Source organism: Actinia tenebrosa, unplaced genomic scaffold (assembly GCF_029948245.1).
Source record: "Actinia tenebrosa isolate PJP-AT-01 unplaced genomic scaffold, QUT_ActTen_1.0 PGA_scaffold14__42_contigs__length_11649687, whole genome shotgun sequence".
Taxonomy (NCBI): Eukaryota; Metazoa; Cnidaria; class Anthozoa; order Actiniaria; family Actiniidae; genus Actinia; species Actinia tenebrosa.
In genome coordinates this window covers 11,609,893-11,627,033 of record NW_028292574.1, presented here as the reverse complement: position 1 = coordinate 11,627,033, position 17,141 = coordinate 11,609,893, and the positions used below count along the sequence as shown (strand labels likewise).

Sequence of the window (17,141 nt, the reverse complement as noted above, 5' to 3'; positions counted from 1 at the left end):
AGTTCATCCTCATGTTTTTTTTCAAATTTCTTAGTATTTCAGGGGCCACTTGACTGTCTTTTATAGTTGGAAATCCGTCAGCAAAGATCTTTCATTCCCTTGAGTCCAACTTTCTAAATTACAATTATTATTCATTATTCTCTTTCATCTTTGCTGACAGAATTTCAATAATATAATTATATAAGAAAGGTTATGTCATCTGTTGTGTATAACTCACATAATGTGTCCATGTATTGAGGAAAGACCTCAACACATTAACGTATTACAAGTGAAAGACATGGTTGACTTTATTATTTTCTCCTCTTCTTCTTCTCCCACCCACATAAAAAATGACTTCCAATTCTTTAATGCTAAGGGCTGCAAAAGTTTGAGGGGGCATGGTTTGTTTATCTGTTTTATTTTTACCCCTCTTCTTCTCGCACATCTTCTCAGACCAAAAACGACTTTCAATTATATGTAAAGCGTATGCTACAGGGAAGGTTTACTTTCTTTCATTCAATTATTTTCATTCTCAACCTAGGGAATTTTTTTTTCCCAATTGATTTATGAAGCTGGGAATTGTTAATCTTGGCGTTATGATGAACGAATGATGTCAGATGTTTCAAACAAATATAATTCAATCCAGCAATCAATCGATATCAATTACATTTTGATCAATTACTATTTCATTCATTCATTTATTTTCATTCTCAACCTAGGGAATTTTTTTTTTCCCAATTGATTTATGAAGCTGGGAATTGTTAATCTTGGCATTATGATGAACGAATGATGTCAGATGTTTCAAACAAATATAATTCAATCCAGCAATCAATTGATATCAATTACATTTTGATCAATTACTATTTCATTCATTCATTTATTTTCATTCTCAACCTAGGGAATTTTTTTTTTCCCAATTGATTTATGAAGCTGGGAATTATTAATCTTGGCATTATGATGAACGAATGATGTCAGATGTTTCAAACAAATATAATTCAATCCAGCAATCAATCGATATCAATTACATTTTGATCAATTACTATTTCATTCATTCATTTATTTTCATTCTCAACCTAGGGAATTTTTTTTTCCCAATTGATTTATGAAGCTGGGAATTATTAATCTTGGCATTATGATGAACGAATGATGTCAGATGTTTCAAACAAATATAATTCAATCCAGCAATCAATCGATATCAATTACATTTTGATCAATTACTATTTCATTCATTCATTTATTTTCATTCTCAACCTAGGGAATTTTTTTTTCCCAATTGATTTATGAAGCTGGGAATTGTTAATCTTGGCATTATGATGAACGAATGATGTCAGATGTTTCAAACAAATATAATTCAATCCAGCAATCAATCGATATCAATTACATTTTGATCAATTACTATTTCATTCATTCATTTATTTTCATTCTCAACCTAGGGAATTTTTTTTTTCCCAATTGATTTATGAAGCTGGGAATTGTTAATCTTGGCATTATGATGAACGAATGATGTCAGATGTTTCAAACAAATATAATTCAATCCAGCAATCAATCGATATCAATTACATTTTGATCAATTACTATTTCATTCATTCATTTATTTTCATTCTCAACCTAGGGAATTTTTTTTTTCCCAATTGATTTATGAAGCTGGGAATTGTTAATCTTGGCATTATGATGAACGAATGATGTCAGATGTTTCAAACAAATATAATTCAATCCAGCAATCAATCGATATCAATTACATTTTGATCAATTACTATTTCATTCATTCATTTATTTTCATTCTCAACCTAGGGAATTTTTTTTTTCCCAATTGATTTATGAAGCTGGGAATTGTTAATCTTGGCATTATGATGAACGAATGATGTCAGATGTTTCAAACAAATATAATTCAATCCAGCAATCAATCGATATCAATTACATTTTGATCAATTACTATTTCATTCATTCATTTATTTTCATTCTCAACCTAGGGAATTTTTTTTTTCCCAATTGATTTATGAAGCTGGGAATTGTTAATCTTGGCATTATGATGAACGAATGATGTCAGATGTTTCAAACAAATATAATTCAATCCAGCAATCAATCGATATCAATTACATTTTGATCAATTACTATTTCATTCATTCATTTATTTTCATTCTCAACCTAGGGAATTTTTTTTTTCCCAATTGATTTATGAAGCTGGGAATTGTTAATCTTGGCATTATGATGAACGAATGATGTCAGATGTTTCAAACAAATATAATTCAATCCAGCAATCAATCGATATCAATTACATTTTGATCAATTACTATTTCATTCATTCATTTATTTTCATTCTCAACCTAGGGAATTTTTTTTTTCCCAATTGATTTATGAAGCTGGGAATTGTTAATCTTGGCATTATGATGAACGAATGATGTCAGATGTTTCAAACAAATATAATTCAATCCAGCAATCAATCGATATCAATTACATTTTGATCAATTACTATTTCATTCATTCATTCATTTATTTTCATTCTCAACCTAGGGAATTTTTTTTTTCCCAATTGATTTATGAAGCTGGGAATTATTAATCTTGGCATTATGATGAACGAATGATGTCAGATGTTTCAAACAAATATAATTCAATCCAGCAATCAATCGATATCAATTACATTTTGATCAATTACTATTTCATTCATTCATTCATTTATTTTCATTCTCAACCTAGGGAATTTTTTTTTTCCCAATTGATTTATGAAGCTGGGAATTGTTAATCTTGGCATTATGATGAACGAATGATGTCAGATGTTTCAAACAAATATAATTCAATCCAGCAATCAATCGATATCAATTACATTTTGATCAATTACTATTTCATTCATTCATTTATTTTCATTCTCAACCTAGGGAATTTTTTTTTTCCCAATTGATTTATGAAGCTGGGAATTGTTAATCTTGGCATTATGATGAACGAATGATGTCAGATGTTTCAAACAAATATAATTCAATCCAGCAATCAATCGATATCAATTACATTTTGATCAATTACTATTTCATTCATTCATTTATTTTCATTCTCAACCTAGGGAATTTTTTTTTTCCCAATTGATTTATGAAGCTGGGAATTGTTAATCTTGGCATTATGATGAACGAATGATGTCAGATGTTTCAAACAAATATAATTCAATCCAGCAATCAATCGATATCAATTACATTTTGATCAATTACTATTTCATTCATTCATTTATTTTCATTCTCAACCTAGGGAATTTTTTTTTTCCCAATTGATTTATGAAGCTGGGAATTGTTAATCTTGGCATTATGATGAACGAATGATGTCAGATGTTTCAAACAAATATAATTCAATCCAGCAATCAATCGATATCAATTACATTTTGATCAATTACTATTTCATTCATTCATTCATTTATTTTCATTCTCAACCTAGGGAATTTTTTTTTTCCCAATTGATTTATGAAGCTGGGAATTATTAATCTTGGCATTATGATGAACGAATGATGTCAGATGTTTCAAACAAATATAATTCAATCCAGCAATCAATCGATATCAATTACATTTTGATCAATTACTATTTCATTCATTCATTTATTTTCATTCTCAACCTAGGGAATTTTTTTTTTCCCAATTGATTTATGAAGCTGGGAATTGTTAATCTTGGCATTATGATGAACGAATGATGTCAGATGTTTCAAACAAATATAATTCAATCCAGCAATCAATCGATATCAATTACATTTTGATCAATTACTATTTCATTCATTCATTTATTTTCATTCTCAACCTAGGGAATTTTTTTTTTCCAATTAGTTTATGAAGCTGGGAATTGTTAATCTTGGCATTATGATGAACGAATGATGTCAGATGTTTCAAACAAATATAATTCAATCCAGCAATCAATCGATATCAATTACATTTTGATCAATTACTATTTCATTATTTTTGGACTCGATCCTAGGTAATTGCTGGTTCAGGGCCTGACTCTTTTGGCCAAACGTTTTTGTTTTTTTTTGGTTTTTTTGTTTTTGTTGCAATGACTGCATTCGTAGGGTTTTTCACCGGTGCATGTCCTCATGTGATGTTCCATATATTACGTTTTTGGGCTAATCCTTTTTTGCAATGGATACACTTGTGTGTGTCCTCAGGTGCCTTTTCAGTTTTGAAGTTGTTGTAAATGCCTTGTCACAGAAAGAACGTGGTGTGACGTGCCAACATGTGCCTCTACTTTGTCTCTACTGCCATAACATCGGTCGCAATACAAACAATGGTATGACTTGCCACAAGTGTACATTGAGTCCGCTTTTCACTGCTAAGAGTTTGGTTGCAAATCCAGCAGATTCTTGGGCCCACTGAAATGAACAACGAGAAGCAATGACGTTAGAGCCATCGCTGTCCAACACCCACAAAACTGCTAGTAACACACATCATTGAATAAATTGCATGCATGCATGAATCAATCAATCTGGCTATGTAGATAGGTTACAATATCAGTATATATAACTATTACCTTTATCATGATTATAGTTTTATATTTACCATTCCCTTTTTAATATGCATACCACGTAAGTTTTTATGTACACTGCTTGCAAAGAAAAACACAGACATTTCTGACGTCTCACTCTGAACCTAATTTTTTATTTTCTTATTTTTTCCCCCGTATTTTCAATCCATAATGAATGAATGAATGAATGAATGGATGGATGGATGGATGGATGGATGGATGATGGAATATAATTCTGATACTTTAACTTTTTGCTATCCTCCTGAAGCCTTTCATCAAGTTTTCTTAAAGTGCTACTACGACGAAAATCGCTCCAACTTGGATTCAGCTGAAAGTTCCTAAGAATACTCTTTAAAGGTCCAGTAATCACTGTATGAAGTGTTTTCTCGATATTCAGTACGAAAGTATGATATTTTTACGATTATTTTATGGAGTCTGTGACGTCATACACTCAACATCAAACATTGCTACATATATTTCTTTGTATATAAATCCTTAATTTATTTTATTCCTGTGAAGCCCAAAGGGTGGCTAATGTGCTTCTTTCACATTACTTGTGACTATAATTTATATTTTGGGGTGTTTGGGCATTTCTTTCTCCCTTTACTACTGATATTTTGATCATAAACTACAAAGAAATGTATGGAGCGATGTTCGATGTTGAGTGCATGACGTCACAGACTCCAAAAAATAATCGTAAAAATATCATACTTTCGTCCTGAATATCGAGAAAACACTTTATACAGTGATTACTCGACCTTTAAAGAGTATTCTTAGGAAGTTTCAGCTGAATCCAAGTTTGAGCGATTTTCGTCGTAGTAGCACTTTAAATTCAGGGTCAAAGTTCACATGTGCTGTTGCCATGGTAACTAACTTAACGAAAACGTACAAACGTATTCAGTCCTGAACTCCCGTTTCTACAGTAAAGTGAAAGAACACTTTCGCCCCTTGATAACTTTAGGGGCGAGATTGCATTGCACCCCCATGACTTGATATTCATGAGATGAATGAATGAATGCTAACCTAGCTGAAAATCAGTTTCAATATTCACCAAATTAACTGGATAGATGGATGGATGGATTGATACATGCATGGATGGATGGATGGATGGATGGCTTATTATTTCTTTCAAGAGTGAAGTGAGAAAACATAGCACCACAGCAAAAATAATAATGCATCAAGGAACAAGGATGCATTTGCAATGCAGTGAAAGCAGACATATTGATGGTTTTTACAGAGTTTCTTTTGTTATTTTGAGCCCGCGATTCTTTTTAATCACTAACTTCACTGATCCAAGTTATTTGTGTTGTATGTACGTACCGTCGATCGCAAGAGAATGCCAAGGATCGAAAAGTTGTTCAAAAGGTATACTTTAGCCCGCCCCCTCACTCCACGATCCAAATCATTGGGTAAACTAGACAAATGAAACGAATGCCAAACTTCATAGCACTCGACCCTACTACGACGCTTCTTACCTCGAAACTACCACGATCCTTTTCAAAATTCGTCATTCATATCATGTTGAAACTCCTTCGAGAATGACCAAGGATTCTGGAAGCGTAGGTAGAATAAGTCCTCGTACTTTAGGCCTATTCATTCCACTTACTTACACGCATAACAAATTCGACTTTCAAGAGCCACACCGAACGGCGTTTGAAACAGGCCAGGCCGCATGGTTTTATCCAAATGGATAAAATGCAAATTTCGCGAACATGGAAGCGAGTGCCGGCAGTGACGTCGACATCGACAAAGGAAACCCAATCTGCATTATTGCATTCAAACGGGATCCTAGCTACGTGTTACTTAGATATCAAAATTTCAATAGAGTGCACGCACTAAATCCGTGAACATTTATGAGTACTAATTACCGGTACTATTTCATACAGAATTCTTCGTATTCTATTGTTGATTTATCACCATTTAGTACTAAAAGTTAGTATTTGTTTCACGGGTTTAGTGCGTGCACTCTAATTTATGAAGACTGGATAAATAATCGATTCACCTGGATTGATGAATGAAAGACGTCTGCCAATCAGAATCGAGAAAACTTGCAAAAACATAGGCGTCCCTTTGGTTATCGCAATTATGAAGAAAAAAAGAAGAACGCTCCTAACAAGAGAGGTCGGCAACAATGACAATAGTAGCTAATGAGTTTTTCATTTTCGTGCAATGCTGGACAGGCTTTTGTTTCTAGTAGCTGGTCCAATTTTGCGAGCTTCCCCACACCTCCCCTGGGTGGATGCAAGAAGCTTGACTTTCATAGCATTCTTTTCGATTTGCAGTCAGACGGAGTTGGAGTCAGGTGAAAGTGGTAGGGGAGCGAGCGAGGCGCAGGATGAGCGGGAAGTGAGGTGGTGCGTAGATGAAAATAAACAACAGCAACAACTTCAGTTTCACACACAATAAATACGATCATGATTCACAAAATTACACGTTACATAATGTTATCGTATGTCTATTCATACTTGATAAATAAGTCGCGCAAAATATTATATTTCTACGTTATTCTTAGAGTGCACGCACTAAACCCGTGAAACAAATACTAACTTTTAGTTCTAAATGGTGATAAATAAACGATAGAAAACAAAGGATTCCGTATGAAATAGTACCGGTAATTAGTACTCCTTAATGTTCACGGATTTAGTGCGTGCACTCTACTTCTCCATTTCAGATCCCCTGGGTGGGTGTAAGAAGCTTAGCTTTCATAGCATTCTTTTCTATTTGCAGTCAGTCGGAGTTGGAGTCAGTAGAAAGTAGTAGGGGAGCGACGCAGGACGGACCGGGAGATAGGTACGTAAAGCTTCCCTAGGGCTGCACATTGCATTCGTTCACTCCATTTTCCGAATCTGTGCCTTGCATTTGCAGTCAGCCAGCCAGTCCGCCGAGAAAACCCAAGCGTGCGCGAAAATCGTCGGCGCCGCAGCACAGGTAAAGTGCGGAAATTGTTCCTTGATATCATTAACACACACTGTTATGCCACAGCCCCGGGAGTGCTTCACAACACTAGCTGAACATAGTCTCTTCGTATTGAAATGTTGCGCAGAGGGTTTCTCTTGCTTTTGGAGTGAGTGGCAACCGTATAGAAAAATCTGCCATCCAAGCCATCAGGACGGCCCTGGAACAGGACCAACCAGTGAACCGGGAGTGGCTGCAGTTCCTGAGCCTGCAGTAGGTGGGTGGCCGAGTGCAGGGAGGGAGGGAGGGAGGGAGGGAGGGAGGGAGGGATGGGTGGGCACGCTGGCGGATTACTGCAAAAGAAAGAGAATTACAATTAGAATTACAACGAGCATTAGAATTCCACCCCTCCCTCCTTTCAGTCAGTCACCATGCTGCAGACCAGACCTCTTTAAAAAAACAAAAAATGACAAAAAACAAACTCTTATTATGACATATGAGATGAGATGAAATGATATGATGTGATGTGATAATAGAAAACAAACAAAAAACAGAACAAGACTCGTAAACTCCAAATATCATATCATATCCTTTCATATCATGATATGATTATGATTATTTACTATGATCGCTTTCATTATGTCATAATGTGATATAGGAGAGGCTCCAGTTCCTGAGTGCAGGGAGGGAGGGATGGATGGATGGGTGGGCACGCTGGTGGATTACAGGAAAAGAAAGAGAATTACGATTAGAATTACAACAAGCATTAGAATTCCACCTCTCCCTCCTTTCAGTCAGTCACCATGCTGCAGACCTCCTAACAACAACAACAACAACAACAACAACAACAACAACAACACAAACTCTTAATGTGACATATGATGGGAGATAAGATGAGATGAGATGAGATGAGATGAGATGAGATGAGATGATAAAAATAAATAAATAAATAAATGCAGTAAGCTTACCCTAACCCTAACCCTCAATGTCATATCATATCATTTCGTATCATGATATTTTTGCTGACTGCAAAGTCCCACATTTTGCTGACAAAGTCCAACATTTGCTGACAAACTCCCACATAGGCTGATAAAAACCCATCTGGTTCTACCCCTAACCCTAACCCTCAATGTCACATCATATCATTTCATATCATGATACTTACATTGCGATTATTTGCTATTATCGTCGTCGTCATGTCATAGTACGGTCTGAAATCGAAGATATTTCAGCCAGACTATCCTATTGACTCTGCACAAGAGTACTTATACCAAACTATAGGACTGGTTTCCAAATGATGTACAGTTCTGCACCCAGTTCAAAAATTGTCGTTGCAGGGACCCCAGTCCTGTGCACTCGGCTAGTGCTCGAATTGAGATGAGATGAGATGAGATGAGATGAGATGAGAAGAGATGAGATGAGATGAGATGAGATGAGATGAGATGAGATGAGATGAGATGAGATGAGATGAGATGAGATGAGATGAGATGAGATGAGATGAGATGAGATGAGATGAGATGAAATGGTATAAATGAAACAAAACAAAAAATGCAATAAGCTTAGTACCCTAACCCTAACCCTCAATGTCATATCATATCATTTCATATGGGACAGAGTCAAAAGACACTATTTTTGGACAATTAATAAGTATTTAGCTATAAATCTAGAATTTTAATTAGGAACGCCTCGCGTACACATAGGAATGTATTTCCTTAGTTAACTGTTTATGCGGAAAACGCGTAAAGCAAGGAGAGGTTTCCGTACATAATTACACTACAGTGAGTTGCGTTAAGGTTTGGCACATGTTTGCGTAAATTCGCGTTCAGTACATCCTGCCTACGAGGTAGGCCTAGGGCGTACAACGCGCAGCGCAGGAGTTGTAAGGTCTTAGGAATGCAGGGTGTCCCATAAAAGTAGGCCCAAACTAAGTTTCAAGCAGTGTAGTTTAAAGTTCTTGAAGACGTTGCGCTGTCTACGGATTTTTTCACATATCAAGACAAAGAACTCTCTTCGATGCAAGGTACTGGAGTCTCTTACACTTTTACCTAGGATAGATTTAGGACAAATTTACGTTAATATCGTCAACTAGTCGTCATATTTTACAGTGTAGATTATCTATATATTTGTTAAAGCATTCGCTTATGTGATTTTAGTCGTACTAGTCGCATTAGCGCTTTCAGTACAATGCAATAGTAATTTAGTCATCGCGCTAAGTGCGTTTTGTCATTGAAATTCGTCATGTAGTCACAGTTAAAATACTTTTAAACATTACTTAAACAACTCAGCAGTAAATAATCTAAAGTTATTTAGAGTTTTTCCAGTAAAGTACTAGCTGCGTAATATTCGCTTTTCAAACTCTTTAAAACGTTTACTATAGGATCGCTACCGCCTTGAACGTTTGTTTAACCTTCATCTACGCTTATTTATTAGCCTTAACCGCAGGGTATAAGACCTTTTTTCAATCCATCTTTTGTTCGCTATGTAAACTCTACACTCAAGGTCAAGTTATCGTGTAATTCGTAGGTTAAATGTCATAGACAAGGGCTAAAACACTTACCTAAAGCCATAGTAAACCTCTAAGACAACTTGTCCATTGTTCTCCCATCGGTTTAGTTCATTTTAAACGGTTCATAGCTTGTACATTAAACTTCGCAATTCTAGTATGTTTTAAACACTGCTAATTAGTACGCAATATTCAAATGACCTGTGACGTAATTTACGTCATTTCCGTTTCTATTGATATCTAGCAAAACAGTGTATCTTACTGATTCACTCTTTTGGCAATAACCTTTTGGCTATTAATTTAGATAAGCTACAAAGGTATTTTTAGTTGTTCTATTTTCCATTAGAGATATCCTGTAGTCTCGTTCCCGTTTTTTTTGTGTATTGTAAGGTCGTTTGAATTTTTCAATAGATTCTCTTGTCAAAACCACTTGCAATCTGACTCATATATGTTTACATTGCGATTATTTACTATTACCGTTGTCATCATGTCGTAATACGGTCTGAAATCGAAGATATTTCAGCTAAAATGTCCTGTGGACTCAGCACAAGAGTACTACAGCCTTGTTCGTTCACCCAGAACACCCTTACAGACCCAAGAGTCGTTGAATTTGCTGTCATATTAATTATTGGGTTGAGGAAATGACCAACATCAATAGGGCTGCATTGATTAACAGATTGATTGGGCTCAAAACAACCTACAGGGTTCTTAGGTTGAAACCGAGTCACGCAGGTGGAATCCAAGTCAAACAGACGACAGAGAATGTTTAAAAAATGCTTACCAATACTACAATCAGGATGGTTGCAGTTAATTACCACATTGAGTGGGCTCAAAACCACCTGCATGCTTAGATAACAGCCACTTCAACCCATTTCTTATTGCATGCATGACACGGGCCTGAAAACAAAACGAAAACAAAAATTCAATCTCTACGCAAGCACTTCTAGACAAGAATTCACTAGTTGATGTGTGTTACATAGGGAACTATAAAGCAATCCCTACAACAGCTGCTCTTATCGTATTCTTGGCAATCTTCAGCTTGCTACCAAGACATTTATTCCTATTTATTTTGCTTCATTCATTATTGCTTTTTGTTTGTTTTGGTTTTCGTTGGTTTGTTTGGTTTTGGTTTTGGTTCCTTTTTTGTCCTCGTTCTGGTTGTTGTTTGTTAGGTTGGTGGGTGGGTGGGTTGGTTGGTTGGTTGGTTTTTGGGGGGTTTTTCGTTAGTCCTTCCACATGTTATTCTATTATCATTGCTTCGACGACCTTCGCCCACCACAACACCCAGCCCACACCCCCCACGTGCCAAAAAACCACAGCAAGACCAAGTCACAACCCAAAACGCAACTTCTTCCCCTCTTACACTACCATTTCAAAACATGCTTTTTCGCAATCTTACACACCAACACTCTTCCACCCACACTCTTGCAAGCCCCAAATCACCTCCCTACCCTCTCCAAATCCCACCCAAACTCCAACAAACCTCACTGCGCATGACCCAACCACACGTAAACAAACCCACTCTCAAGATGGCCGCACGTTCCAACGCCAAACTACCGCCAACCTCGGCCGCTCTCTTCCCTCAACTCTACCTCACCCCGCCGCACACTCCAGCCAAACTACACCCAACAGCTAACCAACCAACTCATGCTTCTTTCGACGCCCTTTCCAACCACTCGCACTCATCAGCTTTTCAGTACTTTTTGTACATACTACACAATCTACGATCTGGAGTTGCCAAACGTACGCTTCTACGAACATTCCACCAGCAAAAACCCACGTCACATTGACGTAAATCATTTCGCAGTCCCCTTCTACAAAATACCTTTGCACAACCACTAAGTCAGTTTCTTCTCTCTTTCAGCCACAGGTCACATCGATCTCCTTCCACGAGCTTGTTCGCCCTCCCTCAGTACTATGGCTCTAAACCTACTTGGAGACTACTCTTCCTGCACCACCGACGACAGTGCCAGTGATGACGGTCACGATTTCCTTGGGCTAACAACCAGCACCATCGTCACGCCACACTCCAACCAGCACAACAGTCCTTTTTCCAGCGACGATGACTGCGGCGAACTAACAGCAGCCTCGACTACCACTTCCAACACCAGGCGCGGCAAATACGCTCTCACCTTCGTGGCGCTGCCCACCGTCATGAAAGTGTTTTTCAAAGAACTGAGGTCCCATTTCACCAAGCCCGTCAACTTGACAAGACAAAAACCGCCAGTCTCGCAAAGTACCTACGCAAAAGCCCAAGAAAGACTTCTCTGTAAGTTCTACAGCTAGCTAGCTAGCTAGCTAAGCTTTTATGCATTTCATGTCTTGAACTTTGAGTTGATTTGATGTAGTGTTTGTGTAATTCACTGACTGCATAGATTATATTCTAGCACTGAGTTTTTTCACTTTTTTATTTCTCCACGTGTAGGCTTTCTTGGCTTTGCCTTCAACCACCTGGGGCTGGAACTGACGCCTGACCTTTTCTTGAGACTCAAGGTCATTGAGCAATATTTGACCTATTTGAAGGTAAGAAATTAAGGACAGCTTTCCTAGTTTTCATTTCCAACAGCTCCAACAACATTCATTTATGTATTGTGCAACAATTCTTCATGCTCTCATCTAAAACATGAATTACAAACTATTTTGACCCTGCTATTTTTCCTTCTTCATCTTATTTATTGACATATATTCTTGCGATGATCAATTTATTACCTGTATCCATTTTCTAAAGTCATTCAACAACAATGATATTTCGAAACTTCGCCCGCATTACAGCTTGAAAGAAACTAATTTACCGTTACTGAATTGACTCGTTTCAGCAAGTCAGGCGATTATCTTCGAACACCTTGGCCAACCACGCCGCTGCCATTTTGTATCCAGCTAAATTCATGCACCCAGAGCAGTCACCAGATTTCACTGATGTTCCTGTCATCAAACAGCTTCGTGGACAGGTGGCCAACCTGCAGAGGGTTGGCCACAAAGAAACCCCTTCTTCCAAAGAAGATCTCGAATCCCTCAACAGGTGGCTGGACTGGAGCGAGATTGTGGCTACGGTTGCTCTGCAGAAGGAGAGGGTGGACATGGCTCGGACAGCAGACACCAGAGCCAGGGAGAGTGCAGACCTTTTACTCCTTTCGCTCTATGTTTTGATACCGCCAAGCCGGGGACTTGAAATAAGAACCCTAGAACTGTTGCCTCAAGCACTGACCATGGCCAGCCCAGAAACTGCCAACAAGAACCTGGTACAATTGCATGAGGATGGCTCTGTCACACTGAAATTCCAAAACTACAAAACAAGAAAGACTTATGGTACAGACACTACTGTTCTGCAGGTAGGTAAAACACTAGGCTGCTTCCTCTCCTTCAAAATTATTTTGTCTGCGTCATGCATCTATAATAGTATTGCAATAACAAGAGCATTGCTTAAATCCTCTCTGCCTCTCTTTGCAGAATGACCATGAACTCTGCCATATACTGCAAGACTACGTGAAAAAACACAGGCCAAAGTTGGTCAATGACAGCAGCAAAAATTTCTTGCTTTTGGTAAGTTTTCAACTTCACTGTCTTCATAGTTGTACCTTGGGGTGGTGATCTTTGACCAATCTTCTCAAGGAGGGTAGTCATTTTGAAATATATACCCTATGTGGGGTTCTGGTTTTCACCACAATCACCTTTCCATGGGTCACACTTAAAAGTGCAAAGGACCAACCCCAACCCTAACCCTAACCCTGCAAACCTCACCCATGGGGACCCCTGCCGGGCCCAGTATAATACAAATAAGGGTTAGCGTCGGTTTCTGGACCCTAGGACCCAGCCATGACGTCATCAGATGTCGGCCTCGATTTTAGGGCAAGATGTCGATGGGATCGACACCCCCTGCAAACCTCACCCATGGGGACCCCTGCCGGGCCCAGTATAAGACAAATAAGGGTTAGCGTCGGTTTCTGGGGCCTGGGACCAGGCTTTGACGTCATCGCAAACCCAAATCGATTTCGGGGGAATGTGTCCTAGGGGTCCACACCCCCTGCCAACCTTAGCCATGGGGACGCCTTCCGGGCCCAGTATAATACAAATAAGGGTTAGCGTCGCTTTCTAGAACCTGAGACCAAGCCATGACGTCATCAGAAACCCAGATCGCTTTAGGAGCAAGGTGTCGGTGGGATCCACACCCCCTGCCAGCCTCACAAATGGGGACCCCTGCCGGGCCCAGTATAATACAAATAAGGGTTAGCGTCGGTTTCTGGGGCTTGGGACCCAGCCATGACGTCATCAGATGTCGGCCTCGATTTTGGGGCAAGGTGTCGGTGGGATCCACACCCCCTGCCAACCTCACCCTTGGGGACCCCTGCCGGGCCAAGTATAATAAAAATAAGTGTTAGCGTCGGTTTCTGGGTCCTGGGACCCAGCCATGACGTCATCAGATGTCGGCCTCGATTTTGGAGCAAGGTGTCGGTGGGATCCAAAACCCCTACAAACCTCACCCATGGGGACCCCTGCCGAGCCCAGTATAATACAAATAAGGGTTAGCGTCGGTTTCTTGGGCCTGGGACCCAGCCAATACGTCATCAGAGGTCGGCCTCGATTTTGGGGCAAGGTGTCGGTGGGGCTCAGACCCCCTGCCAAATTCACCCATGGGGACCCCTGCCGGGACCAGTATAAGACAAATAAGGGTTAGCGTCGGTTTCTGGGGCCTGGGACCCAGCCATGACGTCATCAGATGTCGGCCTCGATTTTGAGGCAAGGTGTCGGTGGGATCCACACCCCCTGCCAACCTCACCCTTGGGGACCCCTGCCGGGCCCAGTATAATACAAATAAGTGTTAGCGTCGGTTTCTGGAAACTGGGACCCAGCCATGACGTCATCGCAAACCCAAATCGATTTCGGGGGAATGTGTCCTAGGGGTCCACACCCCCTGCCAACCTTAGCCATGGGGACGCCTTCCGGGCCCAGTATAATACAAATAAGGGTTAGCGTCGCTTTCTAGAACCTGGGACCCAGCCATGACGTCATCAGAAACCCAGATGGCTTTAGGAGCAAGGTGTCGGTGGGATCCACACCCCCTGCCAGCCTCACCCTTGGGGAACCTCGCCGGGCCCAGTATAATACAAATAATGGTTAGCGTCGGTTTCTGGGGCCTGGGACCAAGCCATGACGTCATCAGATGTCCACCTCGATGTTGGGGCAAGGTATCAGTGGGATCCACACCCTCTGCAAACCTCATCCATGGGGCCCCTGCCGGGCCCAGTATAATACAAATAAGGGTTACCGTCGGTTTCTGAGGCCTGGGACCAAGCCCTGACGTCATCGGAAACCCCAATCGATTTTGGGAGAAGGTGTCCTAGTGGTCCACACCCCCTGCCAACCTCACCCATGGGGACCCCTGCCGGGCCCAGTATAATACAAATAAGGGCTTGTGTCGGTTTCTGTGGCCTGGGACCCAGCCATGACGTCATCAGAGGTCGGCCTCGATTTTGGGGCAAGGTATCGGTGGGACCCAGACCCCCTGCCAACCTCACCCATGGGGACACCTGCCGGGCCCAGTATAATACAAATAAGGCTTAGCGTCGGTTTCTGGGGCCTGGGACCCAGCCATGACGTCATCGGAAACCCAAATCGATTTTGTTGCAAGGTGACTTATGGGTCCTCACCCCTTGCCAACCTTAGCCATGGGGACCCCTGCCGGGCCCAGTATAAGACAAATAAGTGTTAGCGTCGGTTTCCTTGGCCTGGGACCCAGCCATGACGTCATCAGATGTCGGCCTCAATTTTGGGGTAGGGTGTCGGTAGGATCCACACCCCCTGCAAACCTCACCCATAAGGACCCCTGCCGGGCCCAGTATAATACCAATAAGGGTTAGCGTCGGTTTCTGGGGCTTGGGACCCAACCACGACGTCATCAGATGTCGGCCTCGATTTTGGGGCAAGGTGTCGGTGGGATCCACACCCCCTGCAAACCTCACCCATGGGGACACCTGCCGGGCCCAGTATAATACAAATAAGAGTTAGGGTCGGTTTCTGGAACCTGGGACCCAGAAATGACGTCATCAGATGTCGGCCTCGATATTGGGGCAAGGTGTCGGTGGGATCCACACATCCTTCTAACCTCACCCATGGGAAGCCCTGCCGGGCCCAGTATAATACAAATAAGGGTTAGCGTCGGTTTCTGGGGCCTGGGACAAGGCTTTGACGTCATCGCAAACCCAAATCGATTTCGGGGGAATGTGTCCTAGGGGTCCACACCCCCTGCCAACCTTAGCCATGGGGACGCCTTCCGGGCCCAGTATAATACAAATAAGGGTTAGCGTCGCTTTCTAGAACCTGGGACCAAGCCATGACGTCATCAGTAACCCAGATCGCTTTAGGAGCAAGGTGTCGGTGGGATCCACACCCCCTGCCATCCTCACCCATGGGGACCCCTGCCGGGCCAAGTATAATACAAATAAGGGTTAGCGTCGGTTTCTTCGGCCTGGGACCCAGCCATGACGTCATGGGAAACCCAAATCGATTTTGGGAGAAGGTGTCCTAGGGGTCCACCCCCCCTGCCAACCTTAGCCATGGGGACCCCTGCCGAGCTCAGTATAATACAAATAAGATTTAGCGTCGGTTTCTGGGGCCTGGGACCCAGCCATGACGTCATCAGATGTCCACCTCGATGTTGGCGCAAGGTATCGGTGGGATCCACACCCTCTGCAAACCTCATCCATGGGGCCCCTGCCGGGCCCAGTATAATATAAATAGGGTTAGCGTCGGTTTCTGGGGCCTGGGACCCAGCCATGACGTCATCGGAAACCCCAATCGATTTTGGGAGAAGGTGTCGGTGGGATCCACACCCCCTGCCAACCTCACCCATGGGGACACCTGCCGGACACAGTATAATACAAATAAGGGTTAGCGTCGGTTTCTTGGGCCTGGGACCCAGCCATGACGTCATCAGATGTCGGCCTCGATTTTGGGGAAAGGTGTCGGTGGGATTCACACCCCCTGCCAACCTCACCCATTGGGACCCCTGCCGGGACCAGTATAATACAAATAAGGGTTAGCGTCGGTTTCTGCGGCCTGGGACCCAGCCATGACGTCATCAGATGTCGGCCTCAATTTTGGGGCAAGGTGTCGGTGGGATCCACACCCCCTGCCAACCTCACCCTTGGGGACCCCTGCCGGGCCCAGTATAATACAAATAAGTGTTAGCGTCGCTTTCTGGAACCTGGGACCCAGCCATGACGTCATCGCAAACCCAAATCGATTTCGGGGGAATATGTCCTAGGGGTCCACACCCCCTGCC

General features: G+C 41.4%; 1 protein-coding gene and 1 long non-coding RNA gene across 2 annotated transcripts; one reads left to right on the top strand and one right to left on the bottom strand.

Annotated features, from left to right (window-relative positions):
• Nucleotides 1-3,710: 3,710 nt before the first annotated feature.
• LOC148911521 (uncharacterized) lies at nt 3,711-6,144 on the bottom strand. The gene is made up of 2 exons (XR_016119808.1): nt 5,940-6,144; nt 3,711-4,312 (listed from the first exon to the last, which is right to left on the bottom strand). It is a non-coding gene; the product is annotated as an uncharacterized LOC148911521 (long non-coding RNA).
• Nucleotides 6,145-11,368: 5,224 nt separating this feature from the next.
• Nucleotides 11,369-13,450, top strand: LOC148911520 (uncharacterized). Its single transcript, XM_089029702.1, has 4 exons — nt 11,369-12,131; nt 12,288-12,385; nt 12,679-13,191; nt 13,310-13,450. The coding sequence occupies exons 1-4, from the start codon at nt 11,780-11,782 to the stop codon at nt 13,448-13,450; spliced, it is 1,104 nt and encodes a 367-aa protein (XP_088885828.1). The 5' UTR covers nt 11,369-11,779.
• Nucleotides 13,451-17,141: the final 3,691 nt, after the last annotated feature.

Bases quoted from the DNA above. Each gene is read 5' to 3' on its own strand.
- LOC148911520 (XM_089029702.1), top strand. From the start codon at position 11,780: ATGGCTCTAAACCTACTTGGAGACTACTCTTCCTGCACCACCGACGAC. The intron at 12,132-12,287 runs GTAAGTTCTACA...CTCCACGTGTAG, and splicing joins AGCCCAAGAAAGACTTCTCT to GCTTTCTTGGCTTTGCCTTC. The intron at 12,386-12,678 runs GTAAGAAATTAA...GACTCGTTTCAG, and splicing joins AATATTTGACCTATTTGAAG to CAAGTCAGGCGATTATCTTC.